This window comes from Mus caroli, chromosome 7 (genome assembly GCF_900094665.2).
Source record: "Mus caroli chromosome 7, CAROLI_EIJ_v1.1, whole genome shotgun sequence".
NCBI lineage: Eukaryota > Metazoa > Chordata > Mammalia > Rodentia > Muridae > Mus > Mus caroli.
Window position 1 is genome coordinate 144210417 of NC_034576.1, and position 19048 is coordinate 144229464.

At 46.2% G+C, this 19048-nt stretch overlaps 1 protein-coding gene across 3 annotated transcripts in view; it reads right to left on the reverse strand.

Moving 5' to 3' along the window:
- The window catches only part of Mob2 (MOB kinase activator 2), a 48920-nt gene extending 31332 nt beyond the window's left edge, over positions 1–17588 (reverse strand). For 2 of the 3 annotated variants that reach the window (XM_029479465.1, XM_021167434.2), the window contains exon 1: positions 17509–17588. In XM_029479465.1, the coding sequence (XP_029335325.1) occupies positions 17509–17525 (17 nt within the window). In that variant the 5' untranslated portion in view covers positions 17526–17588. Of the gene's footprint in view, positions 1–16661; positions 17373–17508 lie in introns of those variants that run through there. The other variant, XM_021167435.2, reaches the window with a different exon arrangement.
- Between the last annotated feature and the right edge of the window lie 1460 nt (positions 17589–19048).

Consider the following 19048-nt stretch of genomic DNA (forward strand, 5'->3'; position numbering starts at 1 on the left):
AACCCCTAAGCAGCCCCATCAGACCATGGGACCTGTAGTCAAGTCCCATACATAGACTCTACATAGAAAGACGTAGAAGATAAAAGATGTCCTTGCTTGTTATCTGAACACAGAGCAAACCAGAAACAGTGAATGAGAACCCAAGTTCAACTCTGACCTGGGAAGTTGGCTATATTACCAATGGAGCTGTCTCTCTGCCCTAGCCAACGCAAAAACTTGCCATAGCTTGTTCTGACAAACATGTGGACAGAGATGCTCAGAATGAGGTTAGAGGAGGTAGTCAAAATAGTTACCTGTCTGTCTATTTTGCCCCAAGGCTATAAGTTTGCACATCAGGCAGTGTGCAATGAGCTGCAGCAGTGGGCTGTGCTAACAAGAAAAGATGAAGGGCCCTAAGGTACCCATGGACTACAGATGGGACAAAGTATTTGTACACCATACCCACCACAGGTAGCAGAATATCTTATAACCTGGTGGATTTAATGCTGTGGGACCCATTTATAGTTAACCTCTAAAGTGGGTTTATATTCGCCCAAGCCATTCAAGAAGGCCCCTAACTCTCATTCACAAGATTATAAAAAAGAATAGCCAAAAATTACATGTTCAGAGTCTAGCTACCATAAATCATCATAGCTCTCTTGAGTACTTTGATGAGCCCTCTAAAACTGATGGCAAGGCTCTGTCCTATTAGATACCCCGAACAAGCTACATGCATGGGAAGGGCCCTTTTGCCTCTCTACAGTGCCAGCCAGAAGCTGGGCAATGGCAACAGAGGGAGCATTGATGCAGTGTCTTTCTCAGGCCAGTGTCATGAGACCATAGCACAAAGAACCCAAGAATTAACAGTTCCATCCAGTTTCTAGGGGAAGGCTAGCACATGGAGTCTACAGGAAGAGATATTACTAGTACAGACTCCACTGTGGGGGAGAGAATCTCAGCACACAGTAGATGGAAGCAAGCAAAGGAATGTAGACCTGGACCATTTCTGGATAGTCTCTGGTAGTAAAGATAGGTCATGGCATTGGCCAGTGACACAGGACAAAGGTCAGAAAGTAAGCTGCAACCGAACATAAGTTTCTGAAAGCTGAAAGGAATTCTGGGTTGTTGCTAGGCAGAGGAACACCAACAAGATTAGTATAGGCTCTAGTAGTGCAAGTATGTCACAGCAGGTTTTTTGTTTTTTTGTTTTTTTGGTTTTTTGAGACAGGGTTTCTCTGTGTAGCCCTGGCTGTTCTGGAACTCACTCTGTAGACCAGGCTGGCCTCAAACTCAGAAATCTGAGTGCTGGGATTAAAGGCCTGTAGGCACCACCATTGCCTGGCACAGATTTTTATAAAAGTTACTTATGTTACACATTCCTGTAATCCTAGCACTGAGGAGACGGAGGCACGGTTGGGTGATTCTGTCTCAAAATAATATAAATGCGTGTTACATTAGGCCCAACTGAGGAGGCTTATATCTCTAATCTCAGCACTAGGGAAATAAAGGCAGGACCAGGAGACCACTTTGTCTCAAAAAAAAAAAAAAAAAAAAAGTTATACCAGGCCATATGTGTGTCTTATGCCTATAATCACAGTACCCAGGAGGTGGAAGTAAGAGGATCAGGAGCTCAAAGCCAGCCGCAACCACATACCAAGTTTGGGCTATATGAGATGCTGTTTCAAAGGAAAATAAACAAACAAGAAAGGTCTCACTGAAACCAGAGCTTCAGGCCAGGTATAATGGCTCACACACCTTTAATCCCAGGCAGAGGCAGGTGAATCTCTTGTCAGTTTGAGGTCAGCCAAGCATACAAAGAGTTCTACGACAGTCAGGGCTACAGTCTCAAATAAATAAAAACTAGAACTTCGGGATAAAGTTGTGCTGGAAAAGGAATCTCATCTAGGACAGTATCTAGAAATGGATTTGAGAACCACTAGCCTCACACTTGGCTCAACATCAACAATGCAAGGAGATCCATAATTCACAGAAACAAAAGTGGCCTGGAGTTTCTTTATACAACTCAGAATCCAGACTGCTACACTGGCAAAGAGAAGGGGAAACAGGGTCTTACTAATGTTCACCAGTGATGGTTTCTTTAGAATTCTTCTAGGAGACCTATGTTACAAAATACATTGATTTACATCGATTTGATTGGTGAAGAATGTGGCTGCTTTTGCCACTTTTGTCTGAGGAGTCTCCCTGAAGCTAAAGCAAAGAGATTGTATTAATTGCATTAACAAAGGGAGTCTCAAAAAAACCCAGCAGAGTCTTTGTTCTCTGGTTTAGCCTCATGAAGAACATTTTGATCAGTAGTAGCAAGGTTTGAAAAGGAAAAGTACAAAATATATGGTTCAAGTTATAAAGGGTACCAGGAAGTGCAATGGAGCTAAATCCCGTGTTTGGGGAAATAAACATATAAAGGGAGTGGTGACTTTGGGGAAAGATCCCACCCAGATAAGGTTATTGTTTTTGCATTTGCTGTTGAACAAGGAAAAGTCATATCCCTAGGCATTGTTATCTGGTTATCTGTGGGACAGTGGACCATGCCACCAGACACAAGAACTGGTAAGGTGGTAGCAAAGTTCAGAACCCCAATAAAACTCCTAAGTGAGAACGGCAGGAGTTTGAACCAGCTCCCAACCTAGCTGGAGCTAAGAAATTAGCAGTGATTAAGAAGAGACCAGCATCACTGTGGTGAAATCTTCTGGGAAGTGTTTCCTGAGAGCACAAAGCTATGTTCCAGAGATAGCCAGTGTTTAACTTGTGCTGCAGCTGGACTTGGTAATGTTTAAGAATCACCCAGGTGGGACTGGTTTTGAAGGTATGGAGTCATAGAGAACAGCTGAGACTTGGCACTGTGAGAGGCCAGGGGAAGTATTGGTGAAGATGCAGCCTCAGTTGCAGTTGATAGCCCAGGACTGAAGAGGTCATGCAAAGAAGTTGAGGCTTGACACCATGAAGAAAGCCTATGAGAAGCTATTGGTGAAGCCTAGTTGCAGGAGAAGACTTCAGGGAACTAGAGAAGCCAGTACCATGAGATTACCACCAAGAACAGCAGCAGCAGTAGAGTCAACTAGACCCTGGAGTGCTACAGAGGGGAGAGCTAGAGTGGTGACTCAAGCCCTTTGAAGGAGCCCAGAAGATCATATGTGGTTCCCAGACACTGGAACAAGAAGCTGTAATTGCCTTGGAGACCCCAAGATGTTTTGAGATACCAAAGCTATAGGACATCTGCTAAGGAAAGCTGGGAATGGAACCAGCCAAAGCAAGAATTGTGCTGCAGTCAACAAAGCAGAAAGGAGTTGGACATCAGACATGAAGATGTGGAATTTGAAGTTTGTCCAGCTGCCTTTTCATCTTGCATTTATCCATGATTTCCTCACTATGTCATTTTGGAATGGTAATGTATAGCCTGTGATGCTGGAGGTATGCAATCTGCTTTTGATGTTAATTTTATAGGTGATTACAGTTAAGAGACTGCATGAGGGCTGGAGAGATGGATCAGTGGTTAAGAGCACTGACTGCTCTTCCAGAGGTCCTGAGTTCAATTCCCAGGAACCACATAATGGCTCATGGCCATCTGTAATGAGATCTGATGCCTTCTTCTGTGATGTCTGAAGACAGCTACACTGTACTCACATGAAATAAATAAATCAATCTTTAAAAAGAAAAATGAGGGGACTGGAGAGATAGCTCAGTGGTTAAGAGCACTACCTGTTCTTCCAGAGGTCCTGAGTTCAATTCCCAGGAACCACATAATGGCTCATGGCCATCTGTAATGAGATCTGATGCCTTCTTCTGTGATGTCTGAAGACAGCTACACTGTACTCACATGAAATAAATAAATCAATCTTTAAAAAGAAAAATGAGGGGACTGGAGAGATAGCTCAGTGGTTAAGAGCACTACCTGTTCTTCCAGAGGTCCTGAGTTCAATTCCCAGCAACCACATGGTGGCTCACAACCACCTGTAATGGAATCTGATGCCCTCTTCTGGTGTGTATCTGAAGATGGCTACAGTGTACTCACATACATTAAATAAATAAATTAAAAGAAAAAAAAAGAAAAATGAATCTCTGAAGAGACTTTGAACTTTGGACACTTAAACATTGATGAGGCTGTGACAGACTATGGAGATTTTTGAAGTTGAATAAAATATATTTTGCATTATGCTATGGCTAGGTATGGCCCCCATAGTCTCATATGTTTGAACAAGCCTATGGGGACAATAAGGAATGGAATGTGGTGGTTTGAATATGCTTGGCCTAGGGAGTGGCACTACTAGGAGATGTGGCCTTGCAGTAAATGTGGCCTTGTTAGAAAAAAACATGTCACTGTGGAGGTGGGCTTAGAGATCATCCTCCTAGCTTCCTGGAGACAGTCTTCTAGCAGCCTTCAGATTAAGATGTAGAACTCTCAGCTCCTCCCCAGCCATGCCTGCCTGGATGCTCTCACATTGATGATAATGGACTGAACCTCTGAACCTGTAAGCCAGCCCCAATTAAATGTTGTTCTTTACAAGAGTTGCCATGGCCATGGTGTCTTCACAGCAGTAAAATGGTGTTCATTATAAGAAAAAGAGCCATTTTATTTAGANAAAAAAAAAAAAAAAAGGAATTGTGAGGTTTGATCTCATTTGCTATATACTATATTGTATCCCAAGGTCTAGTTGCCTCAAGACAAGTGAATTCTCACATATGCCAGCTTTTGTTGTGCAAACCTTGCTCCACAAAGAGGGGGGAGGAGAAGGCAGAGGGCACCAGGAGGAGGTATTTCATGAGCACATGCCCGTGGCCGCGAGGGCAGCCAGTTGGAGCAGGAGCAGACTAGGTGGAACATGGCAATGGTATCTCGGAGTTACTGGGAGTGAATGAAACAGACTAGTGTAAAGGGCTGACATCTCCCCAGCTCTAATGCTTTAAGGCTTATTATAAATATAAAGGCCTTGTGTCTTTTACTTGGGAACTAAATGATCTTACATGGGCTTGAAACCCCCAAATATTTACCGCAACAAGAAGAGTGTAAACACACACGAACCAAATGACTGTAGCATTTAGCCCACTGAGTGTGGTGGACTTGGAAGTCCATGACAGTCACATAGCACAGCCAGACATTACTGACTTTCCCATGACCCCCACTCAGCTGTGAGTGGTGGAGACAGATATTCTCAGCCTAACCTACCATTAGTGTCTATCTGCCTTGGTGTTTACCTGTCTCAAAAATCAACTTAAGAGCTGGACAGTGGTGGCGCACACCTTTAATTCCAGCACTCGGGAGGCAGAGGCAAGCAGATTTCTGAGTTCAAGGCCAGCCTGGCCTACAGAGTGAGTTCCAAGACAGTCAGGGCTATACAGAGAAACCCTGTCTCGAATGAAAAAACAAACAAACAAATCAACTTATGACTAAATTCTAACACTCAGTACTAGCACCCTGGCCACACAGAGAACTCATGCCTGGAGTACAGCAGAACTCAAGGTCCCAAGCACCACTTCAACCAAGACAGAAGACATCCTCACAGCAGAATGTATTGGAAAGTAAGATTTTGTGACCTTCCTACTGACAGTACCATTTTCAGAAAGGCTCCAGCCTCCAGTGATGGATAAGGAGATGTTGCCTTCAGTGTTATTGCATTTCCAAGGCATAAAAGAAGACAAGTCTCCTGCTTATAACTCAATACAGCCCCGCTGCTTATAAAGGAAGGCAGGCAGAGAGGCTCAACTAGCACCACTCCTGGTCTTCCTGAGTGAGGAAGAAGTAAAAGAACAGAGAAAAGACAAAAGAAGTATGTAGAAGACATTTTATCAAGGCAAGGATGACATAAGGAAAGGACATCACAAACAATACTGCTGTTACAGAGGGAGAGATGTTGCCTTTAGGAGACAGAGCTAGTATGAGTCCTCAGCCAGGTATGGCGAGGCTGCCAGAAAGCAGCCAATACAGAAGACCCTAAGACCTGGACCACCATGCTGTTTACCCAGGGCATAGAAGGAAAAATCACTAAGGGATAAATGCCCAAAAATCTATGGCAAGAAGTAGATATTTCTGGAAGACCACTGGGAGAATGCCCTGGCCTATATTCCCATCTGTATTCCCATAAGCACAAAAAGACAAACAGGAGGATGTTTGTATGCCATCCAAGGCCCTGAGGGTCTCTTGTCCCTTCTACTGTTCCACTATCACCTCCAGTAGCTAAGAGGAGGACAGGGACAAAAGACTAGAAAGAGACAACCCTGCCTCAGCATGGGAGTAAATATCAGGTAAGCAAAACAGGTGACAGAAGTCAAGGAGTAGGAGCCATTGGTTAGAATCAACCTTAGTTGTCATTCAGAATGGCTCAGAGCCCTACCACTGTCTACTAAACTTCCTAGATTTATCCATGGTCTCCTACACTCACTTGGTCATTTCAGTTGGCAAGTGTTCCCTGAAAGACAATTTGAGGAACTGCTATATGCCTTCCACAATGTCCTGTACCCAGTGCTTTCTCAAAACTCCCTGCAGCCTCAGCACTGAATACATAAGGGCAATGTGGTGCTAAGAGTCAATGAGTACTGAACTAAGGAACTAAGTTGGAGGGAGAGGAACAGGCTGAAAAGAAGGTAAGATACAATAAATACAAGAGCATCCCTCAAAGGTCAGCAAAGAAAAGGGTAGACATAAAACCCAACAGATGCCAGGTATGCCATGGCCTATCTCTGCCATCCCTAACCCCTCCAGCCACCATTGCCTGGCCCCATGCAACTCTGCCCTCTGGTCTAGATCCTCTGCTTCACTGCAGCTCAGAGTGAGAGAGATGCTTTGGCCCTATCATGCCTCACAGTGTCTGCCTTGGCTTTTACTTGCCTCTAGGAACCTACTCAAGGCTAAATCCTAATACTCAGATCCTCATCCATACAGAGAACTCAATGCCCATCAAATGAAGACAAAACCAATCAAGGTAAAGTAGGCAAAGCAGACAATCACAAAAGAAAATTGCATGGTCCCGGTGCCATGCAATGACACTGTTCTGCCTAATGCTACCAGGGAAGGTGGGATAAGCATGGGCCAGAACCACTGTAGAATATGCCAGCAGCCACTCAAGAATGCCATTAAATCATCAGGTATAGCAGACTGGATCTTTAAAGGCACAATCTGGTCTGGAAACATCCTAAATGTCCAGCACAGAAAGGGGGACAGAGTGTGACAGTTCGAACCATCTAAGTGATGGGATAATTAGCTTTTGTTTTCTGGTTTTTGCTGTGATTCATCCTTCTACAATAGACACATAATACCAAGTTCCACAAGAGCAGGAAACCTGCTCCCTCTCCCATGACATACCATACAAGGCTTCAAAGCATACTCATCAGAATTCCATAAGCTCTGGACAGACAGGACTGTGAATACAATAGAGAATTCTAAACATTCCTGTGTACCCAGCTCCCAGAAGTGACACAACTTCAGAGGGGGCAAAGAAACCAATACTCATTGTGAACTCATTATGAATACCCCCCAGGCCCGGCCTCATCAAAACCCCAAGGCAGCACCATGGAACACCAGGGAACAGCTCATGAGGACAGAGAAGCTCACATTTACAAGGAAATATGTACCTCAATCACATCTTTCCCATTGGCCAGACCTGACCCCATTTTTACCCAGGACTGGCAGTGCCCTCTGGGCTCTTAGATCAGACTTTTCTTCCTCTGTGTTAACACAGCAGCAGGATCCAGTGCCCTTCTTATACCCTTTCTTCTTTGTCTTAAACACCATCAATACAACACGGCAAAATGGCAACCTAACTTTCTCTCCTGGCTTCCCAGGAGACTAAACACTGTGTGGAATGCCACTGCAAGGACTGAGTTGTCTCTACCTTCAGTAAGGAAAGGATAATGATTCACTCATTTTCAGGAGAAAAGCAGGTCAGAGAGAGACCACCAGTTAGAGCCAAGATTTTGGTTTGACCCCTCCCATCTCAGCCCACCCACTCAGTGACACCAGAGCTCAGGGAGTATCTGGCTGCCTGCCATGTGTGGTGTGTCCTCTACCCTGCTATAACAGCTCCAGCTCAATGATAGTCTCTTATGTACCCCCATCCTACTCTTCCTGTAAGGCCACCGGTCCCTCATATACAGATTCTACTCATTGGTAAGATCCTGTGGAGTCTGCTGCCAGCAAAGCTTATATCATGTGCAGGCCCATGACTAAGGTGAGCAGCTCTCAAAGAAACCTGGCTAGATACATCACTAAGTGGAAGCACAGTGTCTCGAGGAGTCAGGTGCTTGCTCTGGTCTGTTGTCACAGGTTCTTCCCTCCTCCAGCAATACCACTCTGCCAATTACAAGGTGCCAGGCAGCAGGTAAATCCAGGATGTGTAGGAAGTGCTGAGTACCCAAACCAAAATACATACATATAGAATAAGAAATAATAATTTAAAAATCGTTAAACACCAGAAGGTGGTGGCACATGCCATTAATCCCAGCACAGGAGAGGCAGAAGCAGGTGGATCTCTGTGAGTTCAAGGTCACCCTGGTCTACACAGCTAGCTCCAGGACAGTCAAGACTACACAAAGAAACCCTGTCTCAAAAAAACAAAACTAAACAAAACAAAAAGCTAAACATTTTATTACGAAATAATCATTTTGATAAAAAGCAAAGCCCAGAACAGGCAGGCTAGGGACAGAGCAGACTCCCATTATCTGGTCAACATGGCTGCTTCTATGTTTTCCCTTGCTAGCTACCAAGAGCACTGGCCCTTGAGTACTAGGGTCCATCACATCTTGTGATGGCACAAAGACAGTTCACAAGGTTACAGAAAAAAGACACAATAAGAAGAGTGAACCTAGTCACACTACTGAGGACAAACTAGTATGAAAGTTTATTCCTTCTATCCCAGTAGTGAGGTGTCAGGCCTCAGTAGCTCTCCATTGTTTACAGCAGAAGTGACCCTACAGACTGCAACTGCAGGCACAAACCGAAGGTAATAATCACTTAGGGATGGAATTCAGTAGCAGGATATAGGTAGAAGTCTATCTCACCCTGTCTGGAGGTCAACTTGAAGCTACACTGCCACAGAACTCCGCCCACCTGCTAAGAAAAGAAATGCCACCCTGGTAATGTTTAGTGTCTTACCCTTCTGCCCAGCTTCCTATTAGGAAAAGAACCAAGGGCTAACATGACCAACAATAATCTCACTTCATTCAGAGACCAGCTTTTCCTCCCAGTCCTTCCCACTTACCCAAGCAGCTGTAACACTGACCAACAGAAGCTGACAAGAACACTGCTCTCCCCTTCCACCCACTTCCCCCAGGGAGGAGAACTCCTGAGATAGAGCTCAGAGTAGGGTCCAGACCCACAAGTTGACCAAAAATCCCTTGCTTATTCTTACCCTATTAGTGTTCAATGAAGCTCTGCATAGCTTAGTAAAGGCCAAATTCCAGCAGAACCAATACAAAGCCACACTGGAACCCAGCTCCAGGAGTGGTAAAAAGCAAGGCTGTTCTTGTCAGCTTTTCCACTTGGAAAAGTAGTTATTTTTCAATTTAAAAATGTTATTTATGCTAAACTATATTTAGTCCTTATTCTTTTTAAATGGTGAACGATATTTCTGTTTAACATCCAAATGGTAAATATTGATGCCTACAAGTAACACAAATATAGTTAAAGCTTGGAGTGTAAAGAGGTCCGAGGAGCAAAAAGTTTGAGAATGCTGTAGGCCAAGGAGAAAACGTCATAAAAAGAAAGACTACATTGGGAAAACATGCTCTGGTAGACAACCAATATCAAGACACTCAAGAAAGCAAGATCGGGCCTCTCAGAATAGCCACCAATGGAGGCAGCACAGGTAACCTGGAAGAACTAGGACAGGTTAGATAAAAAAACAAAACAAACAAAAAACTTTTATCTAAAGCACAAAGGTACAGGGGCAACAAGCAGCAGCAAGAGATGAGCAGCCCCCTAATCACTGCCCCATTTGGGGCTGCTGAGGCATGATCACAGTCAAAGATGCAGAGTCAGATTCCCACTTGCCCCAGGACCTGCCATAAGATATACATATACCCTTGCTGAGTGTCTCTGTCACAGCTGTGTGCAGGAATGGTGAGCACAATGAATAGACAACTGTGCTCTCTGCTGAGAACCAACACTGCTTCAAAATGTGGCAAAAGCATCATGGAAAGAATAAAGGAGAGCTCTGGATAGGACTTTTCTTGCCATTGGTTTTATCCAAGTACCACAATAGTCAAGGTCAACCCATAATGTTCCTCATATACAAGCAAAGTCTAAAGCATAGCCATGAAACAATACAATGATCTGTGGGATCCATGATTCACCCAAACAAGGGTCAAAAAAAATTTTTTTTAATTATATCTGGAAGGGGCTAGAAAGATAGAAAGGGGCTCAGCAGTCAAGAATACAATCTGTTCTTGCAGAGGACACAAGTTTGATTTCCAGCACCCACATCTAGTGCCTCACAACCTACTATAACTATAGCTTTGGGGAGATTTAACTTCTATAGCCTTTGTGAGCACCTACATTCATGTACACACAGACACAAAAACACACTGAGAGACACACAGACATACCATTAATAATAAATACTTTTAAAAGTATATCTGGGGTTGCGGATGTGAGTTGGTTGGTACAACACTTGTCTAGCATGCACGAAGTTCTGTCATCCCCCAGTAGGGCATAAACCATGTGTGGTGATACATACCTATAATCTTAGCACTCAAGAGGGGGTAGCATGTTGTAGACCAGCCCTGTTTTAGATCAACTGACCAACCAATAAACAAAACATAGTGTCTGGGTTGAGCAGGTGGCAGACATTGTTATTGTTCTCTAAATAATACAAATTTGTAACTATTCACACAGCAGTTGGACCTGTCATATGCTAGAAGAAAGTATAGAGATGATTTGGAGTACATAGGAGGGTGGCTATGTTCCATATAAGCATGTCACTTACATAAGGAGCATCTGAGCACGTAGTACTTGAGGACTGGTCCTGGGACCACTCCCCTCAGCATACTGAGGGCATCTGTACATAACTCATAGTTATGTTCATAGTAACTACAATGTATAGGGGTTTTGTTAGTTTATTATATTTTCTATTTTGTTTTGTTCCTGCCCCCACCCCCCAAAAAAAACTTGGTTATAAAACCAGGCATGGCTTTCAATTCCACTACTCAAAGACAGATCCTGGGGAAGGTTGAAGCAAGACTTGGACTCTTAAAAACCAAAGGTGGTTGGGGCGGGGCGGGGGGGGGGGCAACTTGTTACCTGCGCTTGCGCTCGCGCTCTCTCTCTCTCTCTCTCTCTCACACTCTCACACACACACACACACACACACACACACACACACACACGTTTTAAGCCACAATACTCAGAAGACAGTTATCAAATCATGACTCAAAATAGCTTTGCCATAACCCCCTAGCACAGGGGTTTTCAGCCTTCCTAATGTTATAACCTTTTAATACAGTTCCTTATGTTGTGACCCCAGCCATGAAGTTACTTCCATTGCCATTTCATAACTATAATTTTGCTAGTTATGGATCGTAATATAAATATCTGATGTGCAATCCCTGTGAAAGTGTTTGACCTCCCAAAGGGATTTCAATCCATGGGTTGAGAACTATCTCCTTTCCCATTCAAGGAGTAAAGAGCCAATTCAAAAGTATTTCCACTAGCTAAATTTGGGGCAAGACATTCATCAAAATAAAAAAGAATAAAAGTAATAAATAACAGAATGTACTTGACTGTATAATACTGAACAAGTATATGGTAGCCTAGGAAACATAACACAAGCAGTCCTTCTGTGAAGATGTCCATCATGTCAGCCCAAGTCCAGTCATCTTCATAGCACCTTCTCAAACCTCAGGATCTTTACTAAAAATACTTTCCTGTCCCTATATCCACCATGCCCTAATTTCTTTATTGTCCCCCTAAGCAGCAGAAAGTGGCCACAAAAGGCAAGCCACTTACCTCTGTTCATATAGCACCCACCTTTGGCAGCTCCTTGATTCCATCACAGTCTCTGGCTCATGCTTTCTCACAACATAAGAACTCTCACAAACTGCCTTGTCACATATGGCATCAAAAGAACAGGCTAAGGAGGCAAGCATGCTGTGTGGCAGAGTAGCTCCACTGGCTTACAGATGCTCTGCAGAGGACCCTGAGACAGGCCTGGGGACCTGGCCAGGACGTCATATGGCAAGGTCCCATGCAGACAAGCCAAGCTGTGTGTCATACCATATCTAAGCTAATTTTACATTCCTGGACTTACTCCCAAGGCCAGCCTCAGGCTCAGACATCACTTCCTTGGGGCCACTTGGCATTGTCAGGCCTTTTCAAGGACCAAGACACAGCCCCACAAGCTGAGAGCTGAGACATTCAGCACAGCCCCTTCAGGGGCTCCTAAGACTGTATCCCTTCGGCTAGCTCAGTAGTTCTCACCCGTGGGTTGCCTTTCACAGGGGTCACCTAAGACCATCAGAAAACACAGATATTTATATTACAATTCATAACAATAGCAAAAATTAGTTATGAAGTAGCAACAAAAACAGTTTTATAGTTGGGGGTTACTATAACATGAGGAACTATATTAAAGGGTCGAGGCATTAGGAAGGTTGAGAATGAATAGGCTAGCTCAAGGAGGAAAGGAAAGAAGTACCGTGAAAAGGCAACCAAGAGAAAAGGCAACCAAGAGAAAGTGCCTGACACTGAGATGGCCACAGGCAAAAGGCAGAAGTCAGGTCTTCCCTCCTGTTTCAACCAATCAACCACCCATAACCTATAGGCACAAACTCAAAAACAAAAGTGAGCACCCATGTCATCCTGACACTCCACAACAGTGAAGTACTTCAGCCAAAATCACTGCTGCTCAAAGCAGGATACAACCTAACTATATGGACTTAACTATAAAATGGCCCCATAACCCCATCACAGATGTGCCCAATAAGGATTATAAGACCAACTGGATGAAAACTGCAACCCAGATTGCATGCATTCTGGCAAAGGAAACCGTCAAAGAGAAGAAAACCAGTAAGTAGGTATGGTCATGGTCCATGGCACAGACACTGATAATGCCAAGTGGAGAGGCCATGGGTGGCCTTGATGCCCTGTTTAACAACCTCTTCCTCCTTTCTTTAACCTTTTGTTTTTATTCCAATTGTTTTTACTTCCGTGTTCCAGGCACCATCCCATGGAGCTACAGTGAACACCAGTGGGTGTGCCCCAGCTGAGAAATCCTGTGCAGAAGAAAAACAAACAGGAGGTAGGCACAGAGCAGGTGGAACTTCTGGCAAGGCAGGCAGGAGCAGCTCACACCTTCTTCTGCCAGACTAGCCCATAACAGGCAGGATGCACTAAAATTCCTAGCAGGAAATGCCTAACCACCTCACCCCAGCATTTTTAGTTACACAGCAGAGCAACAGAGAGCAAATGGTGCCCACCAGGATATGGGTCTGCCCACCCTGCCAACCCTTTAGGCTGAAGGACCTCAGGTTGTACAGCATGTCTACACAAACACAGGAAGTGGGGTTTGAGTGTTTCTGTTTCCATAGCCATTGCAAGGAAGATACAGGAAATGTTGGGCTACCAGGACCACTGTTATGGGAGTTCCCCACCGAGCTGGCCTTCAATACCTTGCTATACCAGATGAGAGGAAGTCTTGCAAGCACACTCTCAACTGTCATATGACAAGCAACAATGATAGCAAGTTCTGGAGGCAGCTTGGGAAGATGCTTGCTGAGCAGGTACAGAGTATGGTAGCACCAGCCAACAGCTAGACTAAGGACCCACTAAGGATATTAACCACTAGCCTCACACTATGCTCAGGCACACCTTTATAGGAAAACACAGGAGTACCACCCAACTGTCCCCAGTCAACAGGACTCTTGTGCAATACACCACTGGCCTCACCCTGCTCGCTGCTGGCCAGCTTGGCAATGCTTGCATGAACTCCTAGGGGACACTCTAAGCAAACAAGAGAAATGAAGTGTTGTTCAGAGTGTCTTGAAGTACACAGCATTCATGACCACTACTTTTTAAAAAGGGAATGGGAACACAAGAGACCCAAAGCACACATCTTTGCAAACCAAACCCAGATGATCACCTGGGGCAGCCTCTCATGGAAAGAGGCTATTTATGAGGTTATTCCTAGAATCACATCTTCCAGAGGAGCCATCCACTGGAGAGCCTGGCTGCAAGGGATGGGACCTTCATCGTGCCTCTAGGCCTCTTGCAGGTACCTCTCCACTTACTGTACCACAATCCTTTAAGAAGATCCCTATACTCTACTTCACATCCCTCCCTCCCTCCCTCCCTCCCTCCCTCCCTCCCTTCCTCAGATCTTTGATCCTTCCACTGTGCTTGTCCTGTCCTCCTCTGCCAGCCTTAGCCCTCAAAGCACTGACCTTGGAGTCTTCAGAAGCCTTGGCCTCGGCATAGGTGGGCTCAGAATCCTTGGCTGGGAAGTAGTACAATTCAGTTTTAAAAGATTGGGTTACAGCATTATCAGTCATGCCTGCAAATTTTCCACAACCACCTCTACCCAAAGGTAAAGGGAGAAAGAGAATATGCAGGCCTCCTCACAATGTCCAGGGGAGTAACAAACGGACATCATTGCTGACACCTATCACTGAATCCATCCCCCACCAGATCTCATGACTCCATTAACACAGAATAATGGAATGGAACAGATTGGTGCTGCCTCTCATTGAGGTGCAACCAGAGGGCTCTCCAAAGAGTAATGTTAATGTCCCATTGAGCTGAGAAGATGATGGTAAGGGGCTTGCCTAACATACTTAAGGCCCTGGGTTCCACCCATAGGAACACACACATACACTTTAAAGTAAATTAAATCATGGTCAAAGAAACAAGTCTATAATTTTATTAAAAATTACCTAATCATATACTTAAAACAAGCAAACTTAGTGGTATGTAAATGATACCACATGAGGCTGTTCAAACAAAACCTACAGACTCTTACAAGCCCAGTCAGGTGTCAGTCACCAGAAATACTTTCCCAGAAGATAAAACCTTTCACCCCTATGCCAACCTTGCAAACACCTACACTCAACTGCTCAGAGTACAGGACTGCTAAAGGCTGCCCCAGACAGGCTGGAAGGTCTGAGGCCATTTAGCTTTATCTGTTAGATGAGCAAGAGTAGACCTTCAAATATACACTGTATCAAATGGCCTACACCAGGTTTCATCTCTTTCTACCTGCACTGAAGAGATCTAAAGGCTCCATAAGAGTCAGGTACACCCGGAAAGGGAGCCTCAGTAGCAGGCTGGAGAGAGACTACTGGACAGGGCAGAGGTTCAGTTAAGGTGGCCAGGCAGGAGGGACAACTCACTATCATCAGTGGGAAGAGGAGAAAATATATTCTTTTGACTCCAAGGGGCTTCTGGACTGTGCTTTCTGCTAGATAAAATTCAAACACTCAGACCTCCTGTTAAATGCTTACCTCAGAAAAGATTCAAGTGTTGCCAAAAGTATCCCATAGCATGTTGGGGTTCTCTCTTCCAAATCCTGAGCAGCTTCCCCTGGGTGTTACCCTGCACTTGGTTGTCCAGAACAGAACAAACACCCACTACACAAAAACTGTAACCCTTTCTAATAAAGAATGAAGGGAGCCTGACTATATATACTGCTTAACAAGCTTAACGCTTCTCCAAGCAGAGGAAACCTACAGGACAAGAGGTGGCTAAGAGCCACACCTACAACATTCTCCAGAAAAGTCCCAGCAGGTTTACCATCAAGTCCCAACGTGCCAAATTCTGCTCTGGTTATCCAAAGCATGCTTCCCTGCAGGGCCTCCCTTCCTCCTGAGCAGCTGGAACACAAAAGATAAGGCTGTGAGATGCTCAAAGTCCCAGCGTGATCCTCACCCAACTAAGAGAAAGATGTAGCTTTCCACTTCTGTAGACCTCCCTGTTGGCAAGAGACCTCTACTCTTGCACCCATACTTGGGTTCACCCAACATGAAGTAATTAACAAAACCTTTACTTTAACATAAGCAAGCAAGCAAACAAACAAACCTTGAAACATTCCAAACCCCTCCTTGATATTGGATGGTCTGAATTAAGAAAAAGACCAAGACACAATAAAAGATGATACATTTGTCCTATTCTTCCAGACAGAAAAACTACTTAAATGGTTAATTACAGAGAGAGTTTCAGCCCTGAGCAGACAGTGGGTACTCAGAAGCAAAAAAATGGCTTCACCCCCTACTGACAAAGTTGTCAGCTCTCACCAGGGATCAGAAGACAAAGTGGAATAGATGGGGGTTTGGGGGTGTGTGTGTCTCTGAAGGCTCACTCTGCAACTTCCATTCTTCCTACTTTTATAGTAATGCTATGAAAGAGGGATGAGTAGCTTAAAGACCGCCTTCTGGTCAGCCTCCAAGCAAAAAGCACCTGCCGTTGGATGGGTATGAGCCTGGAAAAATTACACATACAGCAGTGGTCAGCTTCCTCAATCACCAAGCTGACAGATCCAGTTCGCTTGCAGTGAAACCATACCTAGATCAAGCTATAGTCAAGTGCTGGCCCTCTCCACAAGTGCACATAGGAAGAATGATCTGGAATAGGCTGGTTACAAATATGTGTCCTATGCTTAAAACCCCTGGGCTTCAGAGACCTTGTAAATGGCCAGGACATAACATCTGCCAAGCTTACCATATGCAAAACATGTGCTGGCCCTTACCTCAGTTAACCCTTCAGTAAACCTGCACTGCAGATTTCACAGCTTCCATCTGACAGACGACCCATTAAAACAAGTCTAGAGAGGACCACATAGCTAGGAAGCAGATAGGAACCAGTGACAGGGCTTCCTCTTGAAGAAACAAGATGGGCCTCCGCCTAGTCCCCCGTGTCACCCACACTTAACGTCCTGAGTGGCACTATGTGGCTCCCGGCCTCCCTTAGTCTCTTGATTATCCCTGGGGCTGCTCCCTTAGTCCGCCGTCTCCCTAGGTTGCAGCACTGGGAGGTCAAACAGCCTCAGACGTCCTGACAGTGCCACCACTACACTTTCCTCCACCTTCCCCGCTTCTATCTCCAGAGTCCCGCGCAGCCCTCGCACTGCCGAATCCGAAGGCCGGCTCTCTCTGTGGTCCAGCAGGATTATACGGACCCCACAGCAGGGCCGCGGGCACCGCCACAGGGTCGAGAACCGAGCCGCCGGGAGAGCGCGCGCGGCTAGGAGCGCCCGCCTCTCACTCTCCTCAAAAGTAAATTGGAAGAAAGTCACTTGGGCGGAAGAACTTTCGCAGGCCCCGCGAAGACCGACGACCGACAGTGCCAGGTGCCCGACTCGCGGCCCGTCGATTCGCGGCGAGGGACCGCGGCCTCTCGGGACAGCGCCTCGGGGACCGGGCCTCTCTCCCGCCGGCCGGCTGGCCGGCCGCCTGCCCGGCCTCCCAGCACCCCGCAGCGGCTGGCGGTCCTCCCGTGCCCCGGCCCCTCCTGGAACCCGCCGCCCGCCGCCCTACGCTCCCTACGTTCGCCGCCGCCCCGCGCAGCGCCGCGCTACGCCGTCCGCCGCCACTCACCCCATGAGCCAGTCCATGGCTGCGCGGAGCCCGCGCCTCGCTCGGCCTCAGCCCCGCCGGCGGCCGGAAGTAAACACTCGATGGCTCCCGCCCGCTGCCGGAAGTGACGCGCGCACGGCTTGCTGGGACGCGTAGTCCCAGCGGCCCCTGCGGCGATGTCCCGAGTACCTGTTCTGGAGTTTCAGGACCTTTCCCCATCGCCAACCTCGGGGCTTCGAGACCCAGGAGCATCCTGTATCTGAAGACCGTCCAGAGTTTCTGGATCACCAGAGTGAGAATAACTTCAGAGGGCCCCAGAAACCCAGACTCCCGGAACTCCAGAGTGCCTCGGACTCGCAAACTGCCTGTAATAATGCAGTGCCCTGGATCCTGGAGTATCACACCCCCGGTGTCTCTAGAGTGACTCCGGTGTTGCACACCTCTAGTGCTAGGACTCCATAGAGTGCTCTGACCCCAGGAGTGAACCTTACCACCAGCGTGCCTGAATCTGTGGAATGCACAGACCCGTAGGAGTCTGAAGTTCCTGGGACCTGAGTATCCCTGATCCCAGTATCCCAGACCTGGGAGTACCCAGACCCCCCAGGCTGGAACATTGGAGTTCCTCTGCCCTGCAGGATGTGTTCCTTTCCTCTGCAGTGCCTCACCCCTTGCTGCTTACATCCCTCCTGATGTCCATCTTCACACTGTTATCATCTTTTTGCCACACCTAGTGCCTCTGCCAGAACTGTTCTGACCACACTTGCCTCTTCTGTGTCCCTTCGCTTTGCTGGCTGTTCATTTGCATCCCAGCTGCCCGCCCCAGTGGACATGATTGTCCCCTTCAATCCCCATCTGTTCCCTTCCTCTATGTGCTGTACCCTCTGGCTCCTGGGTGAGCCTCTATTATCCAGGATATTTCTCTCCAGTGAGTAAGTCTCTTCGTGATCCAGGGTATCTTTCCTATTGTCCGCTCTTTCCAGAGCCTGACCAGTACTAGGAACTCATTGAATACTTTTAAAAGGCCGACTCTCCATTCTCTTCACGGGAGAGATGCTTGCAGAAGCACACAGTTGAGCAGAAGGATCACAACAACCTAACTCACTAGTGTCTTCAATAGAGTGTCATGAATAGCAGGCACCAGACAGATAACACCTCAGGCCAGCTGCCTGCTGTAATACAGCTGTCATATACTTGAAATGGGGTTCACCTTCCCCAAAGAACCATTCCAGGATGCTGGGAAATGTCCAGTTCATTCCTTCTTTATAGCATGAACAGTCAGACACTGGGAGTGGGTGGGGTTGCAGTTTTATCACCAAAAAATACCTGAGATGAAGCTGAATAATGAAAGATCTGGAGAGGGGAAAGTCACCAAGTCAAGACCATATCAGGAGGAGAAAAATCAGGCCTGTGCTCTCCTCTGTTTCTATTCCTATGGATGCCCAGTCATACTGGATGACTTCCCCACATCATAATCACTTTGCTTTAGCCAGCCGTCAGCTGACTACCTTGCAGTGTGGCCTTGTCCCCTGCTTCCGAGGAGCATCAGTCGTTGGTGAGCTAG